The sequence below is a fragment of the Chiloscyllium punctatum genome, chromosome 10 (genome assembly GCF_047496795.1).
Source record: "Chiloscyllium punctatum isolate Juve2018m chromosome 10, sChiPun1.3, whole genome shotgun sequence".
Classification (NCBI taxonomy): domain Eukaryota; kingdom Metazoa; phylum Chordata; class Chondrichthyes; order Orectolobiformes; family Hemiscylliidae; genus Chiloscyllium; species Chiloscyllium punctatum.
In genome coordinates, this window is record NC_092748.1 from 83,122,113 (window position 1) to 83,142,683 (window position 20,571).

The 20,571-nt window shown below is 40.2% G+C and overlaps 1 protein-coding gene and 1 pseudogene across 5 annotated transcripts in view; both read right to left on the reverse strand.

The window, feature by feature from the left end:
- zranb3 (zinc finger, RAN-binding domain containing 3) overlaps positions 1–20,571 on the reverse strand; it is a 186,525-nt gene that overhangs the window by 147,255 nt on the left and 18,699 nt on the right. For 4 of the 5 annotated variants that reach the window (XM_072579672.1, XM_072579673.1, XM_072579671.1 and 1 more), the window contains one exon: positions 665–683. The exons of the other annotated variant lie outside the window; for it this stretch is intronic. In XM_072579672.1, the coding sequence (XP_072435773.1) occupies positions 665–683 (19 nt within the window). The remainder of the gene's footprint in view (positions 1–664; positions 684–20,571) is intronic. 5 annotated transcript variants of the gene reach the window in all.
- Positions 16,813–17,497, reverse strand: LOC140481744 (clarin-1 pseudogene; annotated as a pseudogene).

Here is a 20,571-nt window from a genome sequence, read left to right on the forward strand (position 1 = left end):
AAAGATCTAAGTGTCATACGGTTGATGCGATGTATTGAACAAACCTAGCTTGCTGTTAAGTCTTTCATTACTTAGAATGGGGATGCAGGTTTTGATTGATTAACATGTCAATCCCAGAATTTCTTTCAAGTCACAGTCCTGAGATAACTTGAGGTATTATCATTATATATAAAAAAAGTGACATCCTGTCAAAGTGAATCCAAATGGCCAATGGAAATTGTCGAAAGGAGGAATAAATTTGCTGTTTGCCAATTATTTGCAAAGAGATTTGAAAACTAACTGATTACTTCATCACAGCAAAAGTGACATAACACTTACAATTGTTCCCATCACCACTGTTAATCCATTTTTCCATGCCAGTATTCACACAAGGTTGTACGATATACTTTCGTATCAATCATGGTATTTTGCTCTCCAATGCAAAACTATAACTGGAGTTGCTAACATCACTGATTAAATAAATGTTCTAATGGATAGGAATTTTAAAATTGTAATCAATACATGGACGATTGGATTCCATGATTCTGACATTATTCTATACCTACGCATTTGATTCTTTCCTCTTCTCTCAAAAATGCTGGAGATTATGCTGGGTAAGATAGAGGAGGTTTATTAACAGCATTACAATTCCAGCTCTGGACTAAAGGTCAATTAATTTTCTTACCTCATCAGCAATCATGCACCTAAAAAGAAAACAAACAGTAATAAATGAAAAACCAATGCAAAGAACATCAACTTAGTACTGAAGTTTCGCTTTAGTTACCTCAATTAGTCATTTTTTTCCCCAATCAATGCTTAAAACAATTATTTTTAGACACATATTACAAGTCATTCTGTCAGAACATATGACTCAATTTTTTCACGTTGCAAAAACATTTAACGTAATCTAGACAGAATATGTTAAACCTATTTGACTTTATCTTAAACAACAGAAGGGACCACATGAGTCTAACTTTAACATGGTGCTGTGAACCGATCCAAAATATCCCACAATGGCTTTAAATATCCTGGATACTTTGAATTATTAGAAATACATTGCTCAAGCAAAGCAATACATTTTATGGACTGTAGTTGTCAATTACTGATAATACAATTTTACTGAAAGAGTAAAATACAGAGAGAAAACATTTTTTTCAATATTAGGTTGTCAGTTCACAATTTTTCTTTTCATACTCAACAGCTACTATGCTTTAACCAATCATCCGAATCACAGCAGAAACAGACACAAACTAACCTCATACCCCTAATGCACTGTCTGAGCTGAGATGTCACCTTTTCTTTTAAATACTGATAAATTCTTAGGTTGTCTCGGGATTGTGACTTGAAAGTAGTTCTGGGATTTAGATATTAATGATCAAAACCTTTACCCCCATTCTAAGTGATTAAAGACTTAACAACAATCTAGGTTTGTTCCATACATCACATCAGTTGTATCTTTTACTATGAATTTGGTGTCCTATGATCCGGCCCCACTAGTTACCTGAAGAAGGAGCAGGACTCCAAAAGTTTGTATTTCAAATAAACCTGTTGGACTATAACCTGGTGTTGTGAGATTTTTAATTTTGTCCACCCCAGTCCAACACCGGCATCTCCACATCACCTCCTCTAAACGACAGAGGAGACTTGAGAAAAGTTGCGTCATACGAGAAGATTAGGTGAGGACCCAGTGACAGGCAGTCAGCTACGACGGTGAAAGGAACCTGCTCGTTGGTGACTACCGGCAAAGTAGTTATATCTCTTTTTAAATTTTAACATAGTACACAAATTGATGGTAATGTTAACAAAACATAAATTAGGGAAACAGGTAAATGAATAATGTAATTGGAACCTGTAGGGATTGGGGAGGCTGAAAACATGGGCGAGGAAGGGGTAGAGATTTTCAGGTTTGGGAGAAAAGAAGGGCTGGGTTCTGCATGCAAAATACAAAGAGCTAAGAAATAAATTAGAAAGCAGGACCTTGAAGGTCGTAATCTCAAGATTACTTCAAGATTACATGACAGCATAAATCAGGAATAGGAAATTAGAATGGATGAATGTATGTCCAGAAGGTGGTGCAAGAGAGATGGATTTTGGTTTGAGACATTGGAACCAATTTTGGAAAAAGAGAGATATATAAAAGCTTGAAAGGCTTGCATGATAAGGACTCATATCTCCAGGGGTGTTCATTAGTATAATGAGTGCATGTTTAAACTGGTGCTGGGGTGGGGGAGGGGGGAGACCGGAACCTTAGCAGGGAAACAAGAGTGAGGGAAGCAAAGATGGAAATGGAAGGTACAAAAGTTGAAAGCAGAAGTGAAAAGGCAGAGGAAACAAGCGTCAGCAGTAAATAGGGCATGAGTACAAAATTAAAGTGTCAAAAACATCAGAAAGACAAGTCCAAGGGTACTATACCTGAATGCACAGAATATTCACAGTGAGCTAGATGAATCAACAATACAAATTGTTGCAAACAGGTACAATATGATTATGATCATGATCATGGAGATAAGGCTACATGGTGACCAAGACCTAAGGATATTAAACATTTAGGAAAGACTAGCAAAATGGAAAAGGAGAGGGTATTTTTGTTGGTGAAAGAAAAAATACTGGCACAGGAAGTTTAGATGTGGAATCAGTCTAAATGGAGTTAAGAATCAACAAAGGGCAGAAAATGTAAGTGGAAGATATATAAAGGCATCCAAAAAGGAAGAGGAAGAGGGTTAGCACTGAGAAGGAAATTAACAGATGCATGCAATGAGGGTGCTACAGTAATCTTAATTAAAAAGGCATGACAGTGAACAGGAATTGGTGAAAAGGAACAAATGCATGCATAAATTGCAATTAGACATTGCTTTCGGGCAAGTTAACATTACAGGAAAAGTGGCTCAACCATAGTTACCAAAAGAAATTAAAAGATTCTAATGGATCCAAAGAGGAGTCGTATAAAAGTAGGAAGCCTGAGGACTAAGCGCAGTTTGGAATTCAGCAAAGGAGGACCAAGACATTGATTAAGAGAAGAAAAGTAAACTATGTGAGTAAACTTGCAAAGGATATAAAAGCAGATCGTAAGAGCTCTCTCTAAACAAAAGATTACCCAAATCAAATGCAGGCCCCATTTGGTCTGAAATGGGAGGATTAATAATGGACAGCAAGAAATGGCAGCAAAATTAATTAGTTTTGAATATCTCCGAAAAGACAACACAAAAAACTTCCCCAAGTCTAAGAGAAGCAAGATTTTCTATGGAGGAGGAATCGAAGGGTATTAGTATGAATTTATAAAAAGCATGGGAGAAGTTAATGGGACTGACAGCTAATAAGTCACCAAGGCCTGATAATTTACATCCCAGGATAATGAAAGAAGTGATCATGTAAATACTGAATGAGTTGGGTGTTCCTTTCAAAGATCTGCACAATTTTGGAAAAAAAATTGGAGAATGACAATGGAAACACAGTGCTAAAAAAGATAAGAAGAGGGAGAAATCCTGGAAGTATAAACCAGCGAGCTGAACATCAGTCACAAGGAAAATGATGGAGATTAGATTACCTATAGCAACAGCCCTTTTGGCCCAATAAGTACACAACAACCCTTCGAACAGCAACCCACTCAGACTCATTCCCCTACCCTATATTTACCCATGAGTAATGCACCTAACACAATGGGAAATTTAGCATGGCCAGTTCACCTGACCCGCACATCTTTGGATTGTGGAAGGAAACTGGAGCACCTAGAGGAAACACATGCAGACATGGGGAGGATGTGCAAACTCCACACAGACAGACACAGTTACCCAGTCACCCAATGCAGGAATTGAACTCGGGTGCCTGGTGCTGTGAGCCACCACGCTGCCCCAAAGGAGTTAACAATGGGACAATGTGTAATACTGTTGGCACTTTCTAAAAAGAAATTAGATGGATTTCTGGAAGGGAAATTGTTAAAGTTGGTGTTTCGTTTTTTGAGGATCTAACTAGTAGAATACATGAGGGGGAACCAATGGATGTGGTAAATTTAGATTTTCAGAAAGCTTTTGATCAAGTCTCAGGAGGCATTACTATGCAAAATCAAAGTAGACGGGATCGCTGATAATACATTAGCATGGACTGGGAATACATTAGTAAGCAGGAAACAGGGAGTGCGAATAAATGGGTTGTTTTCAAAGTGGAAGGTGCTGATACAAGGGGTACTGCAAGGATCAGTGCTTAGAGTCAGAGATGTACAGCACGGAAACAGACCCTTCGGTCCAACCTGTTCATGTCGACCAGATATCCCAACCCAATCTAGTCCCACCTGCCAGCACCCAGCCCATATCCCTCCAAACCCTTCCTATTCATATACCCATCCAAATGCCTTTTAAATGTTGCAATTGTACCAGCCTCCACCATATCCTCTGGCAGCTCATTCCATACACGTACCACCCTCTGCGTGAAAAAGATGCCCCTTAGGTCTCTTTTATATCTTTCCCCACTCACCCTAAACCTATGCCCTCTAGTTCTGGACTCCCTGACCCCAGGGAATGTACATTGCCTATTTATCCTATCCATGTCCCTCATAATTTTGTAAATCTCTATAAGGTCACCACTCAGTCTCCGACACTCCAAGCCTGTTCAGCCTCTCCCTGTAGCTCAGATCCTTCAACCCTGGCAACATCCTTGTAAATCTTTTCTGAACACTTTCAAGTTTCACAAATTTTTTCCGATAAGAAGGAGACCAGAATTGCACGCAATATTCCAACAGTGGCCTAACCAATGTCCTGCACAGCTGCAACACGACCTTCCAACTCCTGTACTCAATACGCTAACCAATAAAGGAATGCATACCAAAACGCCTTTTTCACTATCCTATCTACCTGCAACTCCACTTTCAAGGAGCTATGAACCTGCACTCCAAGGTCTCTTTGTTCAGCAACACTCCCTAGGACCTTATCATTAATTGTACAAGTCCTACTAAGATTTGCTTTCCCAAAATGCAGCACCTCGCATTTATCTGAATTAAACTCCATCTGCTACTTCTCAGCCCATTGGCCCATCTGGTCCAGATCCTGTTGTAATCTGAGGTAACCCTCTTCGCTGTCCACTACACCTCCAATTTAGGTGTCATGTGCAAACTTACTAACTGTCCCTCTTATGCTCGCATCCAAGACATTTATGTAATGACAAAAAATAGAGGACTCAGCACCGATCCTTGTGGCACTCTACTGGCTACAGGCCTCCAGCCTGAAAAAACAACCCTCCACCATCACCCTCTATTCTTCTACCTTTGAGCCAGTTCTGTATCCAAATGGCTAGTTCTCCTTGTATTCTACGAGATTGAACCTTGCTAATTAGTCTCCTATGGGGAACCTTGTTGAATGCCTTACTGAAGTCCATATAGATCACATCTACTGCTCTGCCCTCATCAATCTTCTTTGTTACTTCATCAAAAAACTCAATCAAGTTTGTGAGACATGATTTCCCACGCACAAAGCCATGCTGACTATCCCGAATCAGTCCTTGCCTTTCCAAATACATGTACATCCTGTCCCTCAGGATTCCCTCCAACAACTTGCCCACCACGGAGGTCAGGCTCACTGATCTACCGTTCCCTAGCTTGTCTTTACCGCCCTTCTTAAACAGTGGCACCACGTTTTTCATATTCCAGTCTTCCGGCACCTCACCTGTGAATATCGATGATACAAATATCTCAGCAAGAGGCCCAGCAATCACTTCTCTCGCTTCCCACAGAGTTCTCGGGTACACCTGGGGATTTATCTACATTTAACCGTTTCAAGACATCCAGCACTTCCTCCTCTATAATCTGGACACTTTACAACCTCAGATATTCATAATGTCTATCAACAATTTGGATGAGGGAATCAAGTATAATGTTTCCAAATTTCCTGATAACTCAAAATTCGGTGGGAGTGAGAGTGGCAAAGAAGGGATAAAATGATTCAGGGCATTTAGACAGGTTGAGTGGAAATGTATGTGGCAACTGCAATATAATGTGGATATATGTGAAGTTGTCTGCTTCAACTGGCAAACAGATTGGCAGAGTATCATTCAACTGGTGATAGATTGGAAAAGGATTGTTGTGCATAGGGACCTGGGTATCTTTGCACACTGGTTATTGAAAACAAGCACACAAGTGCAACAAGCAGTTTGGAAGACAAATGTTATGTTGGTCTTCATTGCAAGATAATTTGAGTGCAGGGGAAAATAAGTATTACATCTGGAGAACTGTGAGCAATTTTGGTCTCCGAACTCCAGAAACAATATACTTGCCATAAAAGGAAGTTCAACAAAAGGTCCATGACACGATTTCATGAGAATGGCTGGTTGTCATATGTCCATTGGATCTGTATTCACTGCAGTTCCGAAGAAGAGAGGGGATTTCACTGAAATGTGTAGAATTTTGAGAGGGCTGGGTAGACTGGATGCAGGAATGATGTTTCACTTGGCCAGGGATCCAGAAGAAGGGTTCACAGTTTCATGGTATGGGGTTGGCTATTTAGGACTGAGATGAGGTGAAACATCTTCACTCAGCAAGTGGTGAATCTGTGGATTTGACTAACTCAGAAGGCTGTGGAGGCAAAGTCAATGAATATATTTAAGAAATAGATAGATTTCTAGAAGTTAATGGTGTCAGGGTTATGGAACATAGCAGGAAAATGACGTTCAGATAGAGGACCAGCCATTATTGTGTTGAATGAAGGAATTAGCTCAATGGGTGGAGCTCCTATTTTCCAAGTTTAAAAACAAAGACTCAGGAAGTATAAAGCACCATAATCACGTTAACACACGATATCATTCTTGGTTTTGATCAAGATCTAATAAACTAGACGAGATCGATCTGAACAGGGAACTCTGCAACAGCTGAACATAGCTCTGGAAATATTAAAGGGCTTCAGAAAAGAGAAAAGGCTAAAGGAGAATGGTGAATTTTCCTGATGGTGGAATTTTCCCTCAGAAAAATTATACTAATGGCAATTTTGAACAGAGAGACAGAGCAAGGATTAAGGATACCACTGTATGTCAGTCAGTTATCATAGAAACTAGATTCACTTAGAAATTTTGATAAATTCAAGCTGAAAGGAGGTGAAAGCTGACAAATCATGAGTTAGGTCACATGAACAAAATTATCTTCTGGAGGGTGAAAAGGAAAAACATAAGGCAAAAAAACGCAAAATGGTTGAGGTCCAATGCTGCAGTGGTAAGACGACTGGAAGCAAGGAAGAAAAAGAAAGGACGGAAGCAATTGTATTATGGTCTTGATCTTAGGAATGGAAAAGGTTCATGAATGATTTGCATTTATTACTCACTATGAGGGAGAGGGAATTACAGAAGTAGTTGATTGCGTCATATCATTGTTCTTGCCCTCCAGAACGGTCATTGAGTAATAAAGTTATTTCAACTAAAGGGAATGAGTATTCTTTTATATCGTCACATCCAACTTGGCAATTGGTGATTTTGTCACTTGTGAACATTAGTGTTCAAATGTGAATTCTGACTTGAGGGGGCAAAGCTATAGAGCTTGAGCAGGCAACCCACAGAGGTAAGACCTCACACAATGACTATGGCGACCTCACACAATGACTATGGCAATTAATTTTCGGAGAAGTAATGGGATTCTGGCAAATGGCAAGGAGATGATTCAGCTAAACAACAGCAGCTGTGCTATTTTGTGGCAGATGGAGGGAAATAAAATTTAAGAACATATATTTGTGGTACTGGGTAACAATGTTCTGGTGAAAACAGTAAGATGAAGGAGGGATTGGATAAGAGAAAGAACAATTTACTCAGATTGTCTTCTCAATGATATAGACTTAAGTGGAGATGGCAAGGTGAAAAAGACAAGGGTGAGGGAATATACAGTGAACAAGATATTTACGTTTCTTAATGGGAATTGTTACATTGAAAATACATCAAAGATAGGAAAGGCCACATTCTAATACAACAAAATCAGAATGCAAGCTTAAATAATGCCCATGTACCACCACCACCACCCAAACAAGGGCAGCACAGTGGCTCAGTGGATAGCACTGCTGCCTCACAACGCCAGGACCTCTGTTCGATTCCACTTGTGGGGGATGGTCTGTGTGGAGTTTTCACGATGTCCCTGTGTCTGGGTGGGTTTTCTCTGGGTGCTCTGGTTTCCTCCCGCAGTCCAGAGATGCGTTGGCGAGGTGGATTAGCCATGGGAATGCAGGGTTGCAGGAATAGGGTAGGGGGGGTGGTGCTGAGTGGGATGTTCTTCAGAGGGTTGGTATGGATTCGATGGGCTGAACTGCCTGTTTCCACACCATTGGGATTCTATGATTCTAAATGTCAGGCAAAGACCAGCCAAGAGATTTAATGGCATTACTATCATTGAATTGTCCCACTACCAATGTCCGAGAGGATTATCATTGACCAGAAAAAGGGTGTTGGACCAGTAACATAAATACCACGACTACAAGAGCAAGTCAGAAACTGGGAATCCTGGAGGGAGGTAACTCACCTCCAGAGTTTCCAAAGCCTGTAAACCAATTACAAGGCATATCAGGAGTGGTGTGGAATACTCTTGACTTGCCTGGGTGAGAACGCCTCCAACAACACTCAAGAAGCTTGAAAACAATCAGGATAAAGCAGTCTGCTGGACTGGCCATCTACTATTTTAAGCATTCTCTTCCTCCACTATCAATGTATAGTGGTAGCAGTGTGTGCCACTATAGCAACCCGGTTAGTTTCCTTACAGAGTCTTCCAAATCCACAACCTGTAGCATCTAGGACAGACTCAGCACACACATGGAACATTCATTTCCTTGAAGTTTCCCCCACCAAATCAAATACTATCCTGGCTTGGAACAGTGATTATAGCTCTCAATAACACCAAATTGGTGGCAACAGTTCAAGTTGAAGTTTCATAATTCTATTTTCAGAAGCAATTGGATGTCCAACAAATACGAACAAACAAGGAGAGAATTTTAAAAAAGCTTTATGATGGAAAACAGAAAGTAACTTTTTTTACTTCATCAGCCTTTCCATACTCTCAAGTTATTAGTGCTGTTACATTCCTGATGAAGGGCTTATACCCAAAACCTCGACTCTCCTTCTCCTCGGATGCTGCCTGACCTGTTGTGCTTTTACAGCGTCACACTTTTTGATAGTGCTGTTACAAAGATCAGTAACATGTATAGGCACAGTGTCTCAAATCTGGCTATTGGAAAATCAAACACATTCCAAAAACTGGACATTGTTCTGTGCTGCCATGCACAAATTGTAAGTCTTGATGAGTAAAATAACTTAAAGACTCATTTGGTGCAGTAGCACAGCGAACTGCTTAGCAGCTTTGCACATCAAATCACCGAACGGTCCAAGAAAACCTTGCCCTGTCACTGCTCAAGCTGCCTACCCTGAAAACTATCAAGACAGGAAATCCAGTATGGACTGGTACCCAAGATGATCAGATTTGAGGTGCTGTACCCTCATTTGGTACAAACTTCATTTTATTGGTTAATTTAACTATGAGTGGCTTGAGTGCTGAATGCCAGATGGAATATAATTTTGAATTTTACTTCTTTGCCTGCCATTCAATGTTTTAAAAATTCCAAGTACTGACATCATTATTGGGTGTTGCAGTGATGTGAATGTCAGCAAACTGGGAAATGAATTTGGTTGATAAAAAGCAGGAATTTCCGAAGCAAGATAATGTTTTCACCTTGCCACAGGCCTGAAAACAGCAAGTGTGTTGGAAATGAGGTAAGGTCATCAAAACCACTGGGGATCTCGAAATGCAGCTTCTGAGAATAAAACTACAGTATGGCAAAACCTTTAAAGTCTGGACAATGGAAATTATAGAGAGCACAAAACCAGCTAAGATTTTTGAGACTAGACTGCAAGATTTTCTTTCAATCCATTATCCATAAACGTTTCAGACAGGACTAAAAACACGGGCTAATTGGTACTATCTCTACACTTGTAGGATGGGAGACGTGACTTTCCAAAGCTATCAAGCCGACAAAACAAATGGATTTTGATAGAACTGCAATCCTTTCTATCTTGCCAGAATAAAAACAGAAATAGCTGCAGTGGCTGGAAATCTGTCTAGTGACCACCGAACCCGAACTGTTAACTGATCTCTCTCCCCAAGCCTGCTGGGATTTTACAGAAATTTGTTTTTCTTCCTTTTTATCTTGTTTAAAGTGCACAGTTAGTTTGTAACAAATCAACTCAGATTTCACAAAATAACTTCATTCTTCACTTTTTTAAATCATCAGATCTATGAAATGAATCCAACAACTAAGAGATATCGGAAAAGTATTTTCAGCCTTTTTTGTTATAGTTATAGACAGTGTCATACGCATGGAATCAGACCCTTTGGTCCAATCAGTCTATGCTGACCATAATCCCAAACTATACACATCCCATTTGCCTGCACTTGGTCTATTTCCTCACAAACATTTCTTATTCAACCACCTGAAGGAGCAGCACTTCAAAAGCTAGTGCTTCAGAGTAAACCTGTTGGACTTTAACCTGGTGTTGTGTGATTTTTTTTAAACTTTGTCCATCCCAGTCCAACACCAGCACCTCCAAATAATTTCTTAATCACGTACTTATCCAAATGTCTTTTAAACATTGTAACTGTACCTGCATCCGCCATCTCCTCTGGAAATCCATTCCACATATGAACCACTCTAAAAAAGTTGCCTCTCATGTCCTTCCTAAAACCTTCGTCCTCTCAGCTTCAAACATATGCCTTCCAGTCTCAAAATCCCCAACCCCAAGGAAAAAACACCTGCCATTTACCTTACCTATGCCCTTCGTGATTTTATAAACTTTGAGAATGTCACCCCTCAATTTCCTACGCTCCAGTGCAAGCAAAATCTAATTTTAGGCTCACCTTATCCTTTGTGTGCTAAGGCAGTAGTCAGCCTCAAATATTGATTACCATAGCAACCAAAACAAAATCTTCAGTCATCTGAGAATTATGAAGCTTAAATTGAGGAAATGTTTCCAGTAACGTATTTTAAAGTGTTATTTTACACAGCTTGTTGTATTGAGAACCTGTACACAATGTACTGAACTAGAAGCACGATTATTATACTGAGACAAAAAAACACTGCAGATGCTGGAATCCAAAGCAGACAAACAGGAGGCTGGAACAACACAGCAAGCCAGACAGCAGCAGGTGGAAAAATCAACCTTTTGGATATAACCCTTCTGCCTGAAGAAGGGTTATACCTGAAATTTTGACTTCTCCACCTGCTGCTATCTGGTTTGCTGTGTTCTTCCAGCCTCCTGTTTGATTATTATACTGGCTGTAGAGCAAAATAATAACTTATATTCCAAATATCACGGGTTGGCATTCAAAATCACTACTGCAGTATGAATTAACTGGTCGTAACAATTGCATTTGAACCTTAGTTTTAACATCCTGACTACTGGTCAGAGCCTTATTTTGGTAAGACGAAAGACATTGTCAGTGGTTACAATCACCAGCAGTATTACTGAAAATAACTATATTTGAATGCTGCAAATTTGGATTTATCATCACAGAATTGTTATGACACAGAAGATGACCATTCAACTCATGCCCTCACTTGCTCTTCAAAAATCATTATCCTAAACAAAAACAGAAATTGCTAGAGTAAGTTAGCAGATTTGGCAGTATCTGCTATGGGGGGCACAGTGGCTCAGTGGTTAGCACTGCTGTGTCACAGCACCAGGGACCCAGGTTTGATTCCCGCCTCATTGCATACTTATGTTGAATGCTGATGGTGAATCTTTCATCTTGTGAATGAACTCAGACACTTATCCACCATTTATGGATAGAGAAAATAGGAACTTAAGGAAAACTAAAATTCCGATTAGGCTTTCTGTACTGTTCTGAAGACATTCTAGATCAATAGTCAATATTATATATTTATAAAAGATTACGCGGCTTTCTCCAATACTGTTCCAATATATCAAAATGATTATCAAGTTTAATTTTAAATGTTTGAAAACCATAATTAAATGATTTTCATATTTTGCATGCATCAGCCTGACATGATTAAACAAACAAACATTCGTCAATGAATTACATTAGTATAACCAACACTATGACCTCTGCGCCTTGATAATGAGAATATAAACTGATTGGGAGTCAAGAAAAGCAAAATAAAAGTATGCATAGGGACAAGACTAGTAAATTTTACAAAACAAAGGAGATTGATTCAATTACAACATTTTAAAGGAATCTGGATAGGTATATGAATAGGCAGGGGTTTAGAGGAATATGGGCCAAATGCTGGCAAATGGTTCTATCAGATTGGGATATCTGGTCAGCATGGACGAGTTGGACTGAAGGGTCTATTTCCATGCTGGAGAGCTCCAGAATGAGGGAATTAATGAGGGAGAAATGATAATAATACAAAGACAAAAAGAACAGTACAGCACAGCAATAAGCCCTTCAGCTCACCACGTCTGCACTGACACGATGTCTTTCTAACCTAAAAACCTTTGGCCTCTATGAGTCCATATCCCTCAATTCCCTGCTTATTCACATATCTGTCAGGATGTCTCTTCAACATCATTTCTGTATCCGCCTCCACCACCTCATCCAGCAGCACATTCCAGGCACTTAAGGTCCTCTATGTAAAAAATCTTGTCTCTTATATCTCCTTTAAAAACGTACCCCTCTTTTACCTTAAACCTACGTTCCCTAGTAATTGACATTTTGACTGAGAAAAGGGCTCTGACTATCCATTCTACCCATTCCTTTCCTTCTTCTAGCAGGTTTTCCATAGTCCTTTGATGTTCAAGCAAAAATAAACCAAGTTTGTCCAATGTCTCCTCATAGTTAATACCCTCCAAACTAGGCGACAGCCTGGTAAACCATTTTTGAATCCTCTCCAAAGCCTTCACACCTTTCTGATAGTATACAGTTCTGGTCACCACACTATATTCAAAGTGTGGCCTAACTAAAGTTCTTTACAGATGCAACATGACTTGCCAAGTTTTATGCTTGCCAAAGGCGACAAAAGCACAATATGCCTTCTCGACTACCTTATCCACATCTGTTGTCCCTTTCAGGGAACTGTGGACTTGTATGCCTAGATGCCTCTGCATCTCAAATGCTTCTAAGGATTCTGCCACTTACTGTATACTTTGCTCCTGTATTAGATCTTCCAAAATACATCACCTTGCATTTGTCCAGATTCAATTCCATCAGCCATTTCTCCAACCAAGTCTCTGCCCTATCTATATAACGGTCAATCCTCTGGCAATTTCCTCACTATCTGCAACTCCCCCAATTTTTGTGTCATTTGCAAACTTATCAGGCCACCTACATTCTCCTTCAAATCCCTATGTGGATCCCAGCAGGGATGTCTGCTAAACAGCACTGGTCACAGATCTCCAGTAAGGGAAGGCCCCTCAATTGCTACCCTGTCTTCTATGGCAATGCCAGTTCTGTATTCATTTTACCAGCTTCCCATGTGACTTCACCTTTTGTATTAATGGTCATGAAGGATCTTGTGAAAGTCCAGACAGATACCATCTACTGTCCTGCCCTCAATCATCTTTCTCACTTCCTCAAAAATCTCAACCAAGTGAAACAGGACATCCTCCACACAAAACTGATCATTAATAAGACCATATTTTTCCTAATGTGAGTAAATCCTGTTCCCAAGAATCTTCTCCAATAATTTCACAATCACTGATGTAAGGCTTGTAATTTCCTGGATTGTCCCAGTTGTCCTTGTTAAACAAAGGAACAACATCGGCTATTCTCCTGTCCTCTGGGATCTTTCCTGGGACGAAAGAGGAGACAAAGATAAACCTACCCTCTCTCTATTTACCCCTCTGATTAACATGCAGGACAAGCATGTTCCTGTGAAAATGAAAGACAGGAATTGCTCAATTCGGGACCCTTGGATGACAGGGAAAATTATTAGCATAGTCCAAAATTAAAAGGAAACATACCCAAGGTCTAGGCAACAAAAAAAAACTAACAAACTCCTTGAAGAATATAGGGAAAGTAGGAAGGAGCTCAAATGGGGAGCTAGAAGAGGCAAAGGGTCTATGAAATGTCCTTGGCCAGCAGGGCTAAAGAAAATCACAAGGAATTTTATACATATACTAGGAGCAAGAGGGTAGCTGGGGAAAGAGTAGGTCTGGTCAAGGATAAAAGAAGGGAGGTTATGTGTGAAGCTAGAGGAAATGGGAGGGGGTGGTATCTTTATTGTGCACTTCACATTGGTATTCAAAGAGAAGCACGCAAGGGATGCGGAGATTAGGGAAAGGTATACGAATACTCTCAGGCAGGTCAACATAGCGAAGGAGGAAGTGTTGGATGTGTTGAAACGTATTATGGTAGTCAAGTCCCTAGGCCCTGATAGGATCTATCCCAGGATACTGTGGGAGGCAAGGGAGGCCTTAACAGATTTATTTTACATCCTCTTTGGTCTTATGCGAGGTTGGTGCGGTCTGGAGGCAAGGTGCTAGCACAGACTGGGCCGAAAGGACTGTAAATCAAATACTTTCTTTCCTCTTCTGCTGGACGTTCAGTTATTATTCTTCCAATTTTGTACCAAATATATTTTGGGTATATATCTTATACCCAAAATAGTGCCATAAGCAATGACATTGGAAACTGTTGGAGAAGACACTGAAAAACAGGATTTATTCACATTTGGAAGCAAATGGGCTTATTTGCGATAGGCAGCATGGGTTTTTGCAGAGAAGGTCATGTCTCACCAACTTGACGAAGTTTTTTGAGAAGGTGACAAGAATGATTCATGAGAGTAGGGCAGTGGATGTTGTCTATATGGACTTTAGTAAAGCATTTAATAAGGTATCTCCTGGCAAGCGGATATAAAAGGTAGTGTCTCATTGGTACCAATGTTTTGCCCACTGAGATGGATATAAAACTCACTTGGTCATAGAAGACAGTAGTGATTGAAGGGTGTTTTTCAGAATGGAGATCAGTAACTCGCGGTGTTTGCAGGGATCATGCTGGGAACTTGGTTGTTTGCATTACACACACACACCCCTCTTAAAAAGGGTATCCCAACCAGACCCATTCCCCAACCCTATTACTGTATATTTCCCCTGACTAATGCACCTAACATACACATCCCTGAACACTATGGGCAATTTAGCATGGCCAATTCACCTTACTTGTACATCTTTTGGATTGTGGGAGGAAACTAAAGCACCTGGGGGAAACCCACACAGACACTGGAAGAATGTGCAAACTGCACACAGACAGTCGCCTGAGGCTAGAATCAAACTCGGTTCCCCGGCGCTGTGAGGCAGCAGTGCTAACCACTGAGCCAGCATGCCGCCCCATATGGGCAACTTGCTTGAAATGTTGAGGAATCCATCTGTTCTGCCAATTTCAGGCTTTTGCAGTTGCAGTCATGTTGTGATAGCTGTGTTGGCAGAGTTCCAAATGGCTTTGGGAATGGGATAGAAAATTGGGAACCTGGACTGTTTCACTATTTTCAAATTGTTTCTGAATCATCCTCACCCCGCCACACTGTGGGCCTTTGTATTTAAGCACCACAGTCAACTCCAGTTCCCCCTTCCCCAACCCCATACCCCAAAAGTCACTAACGGCCATAGAATTAATTGTCCACTCTACAGCAGAGATAAATTCCTAGTCATATCCAATACATCTTAATGACAAGATGCAATGGAATAGAATAGAACAAAATAAACAAAGACAGATGTTGCTGGAGAAACTCAGCAGGTCTGGCAGCATCTAAAATCGAGAGAAACAGAATCCAGTGATCCTTCTTTAGAACAATGGAATAGAAACTGAGCAAACTCAGCTCTACATGCATTTCCTAATCCAATTCTTTTGGAAAATTTAGCACAATAAATATAGTTATTCCTTTAACACTGATGCTTTTAAATAACTGAAAATAAACTATTAAAATGCTTCAGGGAAAATTAATTGCTTGTAAATGTTATGCTGCTTGAAGTTGTCTTTTGCAATATTAATACTGACTGAATAATGAATGGATAAAATCTTAAAGTTACAGCTAGGCTATTTAGGGACAGAATTAGAAATATATGTTTCTACACTAACAGTAACAGAAATCTGAAATTATTTGCCTTTAAAATCTGTATGTATTGGTGGTTAATTGGAGCTGTCAAGATTAAAGTCTATATTCTTTTTGTTAGGAACGAGATCAAGTAGAACGAATGGGTTTTAGGCCACAGTCTAATTGAATGGCACAGCAGGGCCAGAGGAGATGAATGGCTTACTCCTGTCCCTCTTAATGTGAAAGTCTTCTGTCTGTTATCTGCTGAAAGTATGTAAGAAACTAAAAATTAACCTGACACTTCTTTGCCTATACAAAAGGGATACAAGTTTTTCCATGTCAACAAATTTGTCGCTATTACTGCACTGCAATATTTCGGAGGTGGTAACCATTATACAGTCATTACAGCCCAGGAAGTGACCTCCCAAGCCCGTTAAGTCAGTGTAGAGCAATTCTATCAACTCCATCCTCCTGTTCTGTCAACTGTAGTTCTTTAAAATGTACTGCCACAAAGTGCCTATCCAATTTCCTTTTGAAATCATTCACAATTTCAATGTGCACAGGTGGTCAACCCTTCCATTATAAATTCTGTTTTCTTGGCAACGTGGTGTTGTTTCTCATAGACCCATTAATATTGCTATATTTTTAATCTCAATCTCCCAACATGATATCTACTTAAATGTTGTATCATCTCAGTGGGCAAAACATTGGTACCAATGAGGCAACGCTGTGTATAATCCATATGTCACACTCTGAATTATGTTCCAAGAGTTTCAATACAATTTTAGGGGAATGTTAGCCACATGTTAACATGCAAGTTTTGATTATGTCAGGACCAACATGTTTAGTACCGAAGGTCAGCTCCCCCATTACTTGAATCTGCATGTTTTGGTTTGAAGAAAGGGAATTGAAGTCCAGCTAATCTGATGAGCAGTATGTTGACAGAATGCATCGCTGTGAAACAGAGAAGCCAGAAAGAATACTCAAAAGCTTCAGTCTGCATCTTGAAGACAAAGTTTGCCTCTTTGTAGTTTGCAACCTTCTCAGACAGGCGATGACTTTTTACTTCAGAGGTAAAAGAGTATCATCAGCATGAAACCAAAGGAACATTTCAAAAGGTATAGGGCATTCAGACCATGCAAAGTCTCAAAAGGTCTTCCAAATGCATTGAACATAAAGAATCCAGCCGTCACCAAAGCAAATACAACTATCACAACAGAAAATAGTATTCCAGCAATAAGAGCTACAGGAATTGCATCCAAGAGTGTTGGAAAAAACATTATCTGCAGGTTCCTTCCTCCCAAGCAATACTCCCAGAGTCACCATCTGTGGAAAAGATGATCCACCTGATGAAATTTTCCAGTTCGCTGCTGGAAGCATTAATGAACTGGGTGCTAGTTTGACACAGGATGGTAGCTTCTACCTAGCTGGAAGCACTCAGGGCCAGAGCGGCAGTCAGAGGTCACGTTCAGCAAACCAGCTCCGCACAGAGTCACTTTGTTCTGGCAGCTGGGTGTCTCTGTCCCCATGGAGGAGAAAGTGAGGACTGCAGATGCTGGAGATCAGAGCTGAAAAATATGTTGCTGGAAAAGCGCAGCAGGTCAGGCAGCATCCAAGGAGCAGGAGAAATCAACATTTCAGGCATAAACCTGAAGAAGGGCTTATGCCCGAAACGTCGATTCTCCTGTTCCTTGGATGCTGCCTGACGTGCTGCGCTTTTCCAGCAACACATTTTTCATCTCTGTCCCCACCCCTGGCAAAGAGCTCCCAGATACTGTAGCAGAGATACAGAGCGATGGACACGCTCTCTAAAATCATTCACTATACAGACCTCTCCTTATACTCAGCAGGAGGCACCTCATTCTAAATGTTTCCAAAGGATGATTAAAAACTCCATTCGAATATTAGCAGGAATGCTCCAGGACTTAGCGGACTTCTTAAAATAAGAACAGAAAAACCATTCCTGCTCCCCTAGATCGATTCCCCCATTTACCAGCCACAAGGCCCGCTCCCAGTTTACACTGTGTAACGTGTATATATGCACACACGAACAATCAAAAAAATGATCTGGCAAAAAACATATGTGACCAGATCAGTAAGTTTGTGGATGACCTTAAATTTAGTGGAGCCACAGACAGTGAGGAAGATTGTCAAAGAATGCAGCAGGATATAGATAGATTGTAGATTTGGGCAGATAAATGGCAGATGGGGTTTAATCTGAACAAACACAAGGCGATGCATTTTGGAAGATCAAATTCAGGTGCAAGTTATACAATCAACGGCAGAACCCTTAGGAGCATTGACCGAGCGATTTGGGTGTACAGGTCCACAGATCCATGGAACTGGCTAGACAGGTGGATAAAGTGGTCAAGAACGCAAGCAGCATATTTGCCTTGGGTCGGGCAGGGCATCAAATCGAGGAGTTATAAAATGTTACAGCTCTATACAATTTTAGTTAAGCCACATTTGCAATATTGTGTGCAATTCTGGTCGCTACACTACAGAAGGAAGTAGATGCTTTGGAGAGGTTGCACAGAATGTTTAAGAGGATGTTGCCTGGTCTGAGGGTTTTAATTATAAAAGGAAAGTTTGGATTAACTCAGATTGTTTTCACTGGAAAGACAGAAGCTGAGGGGTGACCTGAAGAGGGGTGTTCAAAATTATGATAGAACAGATAGGATGGATAGTCAGGGTGGAAAGGTCAAACAAGAGGGCACTGTTTCAAGGCGAGAGGGGAAAGTATAGGGGAGAAGTCCAGGGAAATATTTTACCTCCCCAGTGGGTGGTAGGTGCCTGGAACACACTGCCAATGAAGGTGATGAAAGCTGACATATTACCTTGATAGTCACATGAACAGGAGGTGAACAGAGGGATAGAAACCACATATGAACAGCAAGTGGCAGATGTAAATAAGGACTAGGAATCGGTGCATGCATGGTGGTTTGAAAAGACCTGTTCCTCTGCTGGCTTGTATCATGTTGTATTTTTGTATAAAAGTTGCAAATGGAGGGGTTGCAAAATGCCAAGAATTGACTACAGAAGTTAAAATGGTGTCTACTATGCGGAACTGTGCAAAAACAAAGAATAAGGAAGGTGAATGAGTTTAAGTCACGTTTAATTCCTACAGTCTGGCTACCTTGATTTCAAGCTTGTGAAATGAATAATGCAGTGTAACTGCACTATTGTTATAAACTGATAAAATTAAAGACTTGTTAAATTTGTAACAAACTCATCATGTGTGTTGATTTCTTGAAAACTAAGAAGCTGGCATAGATCAGATGATTGTCTTGTTAGTTGTGACAGAGCGAGAGAATGAGTTTTGAGATAACCTCAAAAAAGCTTAATGAAGTGACTGCTGAACCTTACAACGACAGATTCCACCAATCCAACAACTGCTTAAAACGCTGAGCATCAAGATGGCAGCTTCTGCCTTTCCAGAGCTGATCACATGAGTAGCAAGCAATGAGCATGCTGTTAGAAATTGTGTCCAACATAACTGGCTAGCTCAAGATGAAACAGGCTGATCAATTTCCTGGAGGCAGAGGAGAAATCTCAACACTCCCTTCATTCAGACTTTTTGTAAGCACAGTAAACACGTGCAAATCATAATTTAGGAGTATTGAATTGTTGATGCCCTGAGTAAACATCAGAACCAAAAAAAGGGCACAGTAACCTTACAAAACATTTTAGTCAGGTACAAACGGCAGCTGAAGCATCACAAGCCTAAAGGATTTCTTCTCAACTGCATAAAAATAAAATGAAGGTTGGGGTTTTCTGTGATGGATTCACACTAGCTCATCCCAAAACCTAGCAAGCTTCTAGTTTTCCAATCAAAATTACTGAAGCCATTGTAATGATGCATGATACAAGAGCAGCCAAAGCTGACAATTCTGCAAAAGATTATTTTGGAGGTAGGGTCTTCAAATTGTGCTGGGTAATCACTGGCTTCCAGCAAACTCATATCCCAGACTGACTTGCCCTTGTAGATTAATGAGGCATTTCGAAGCAGAGACTAGTGTTTGTTCTGGGTTTGGCTTTGCAATGCATTGAGGAAGATGAAATTGACATAAAATGGGGAAAAGCTGAAGATTACACATAAATTTCAGCTATGATAATTCTTTTGAATTTGCATCGAAATTACATCTTTGTGGGACCAGGAAGTCTGGGAGCCATTGTCATTTTCACTAATTTTTTTGAAAAGGTGACTGTTTCAAACAGCACCGAGGAGGCTCACTTGCAGTTTAAGTAACTGCCCACAGATATGTTCAGACATATATATGTGTCTCTGTCTTTACAGAAACCACAAAAGAAATTGGCCAATGTCCCCGGAGCTCAGTTGGTCATGATAAATTGGATTCCTGGTACTTTTAAAAAAAACTATCATGACAAAAATGATGAACGGTCCTATATTTTAAAGGTATTGTTTTCTATTTAAACAAACTCAGACATTTTAACAAAATTCCTGTTGATCTTAAGTACAGCACTTTCATCTGCACTTTGAGTAAATGGGACTGAAAAAGGACAATAAAAGACACTTAAAGAAAGGAAATAAAAAATCATCCAGATCATCTGCACTTCAGAACCAGCAATAATAAATTTCATT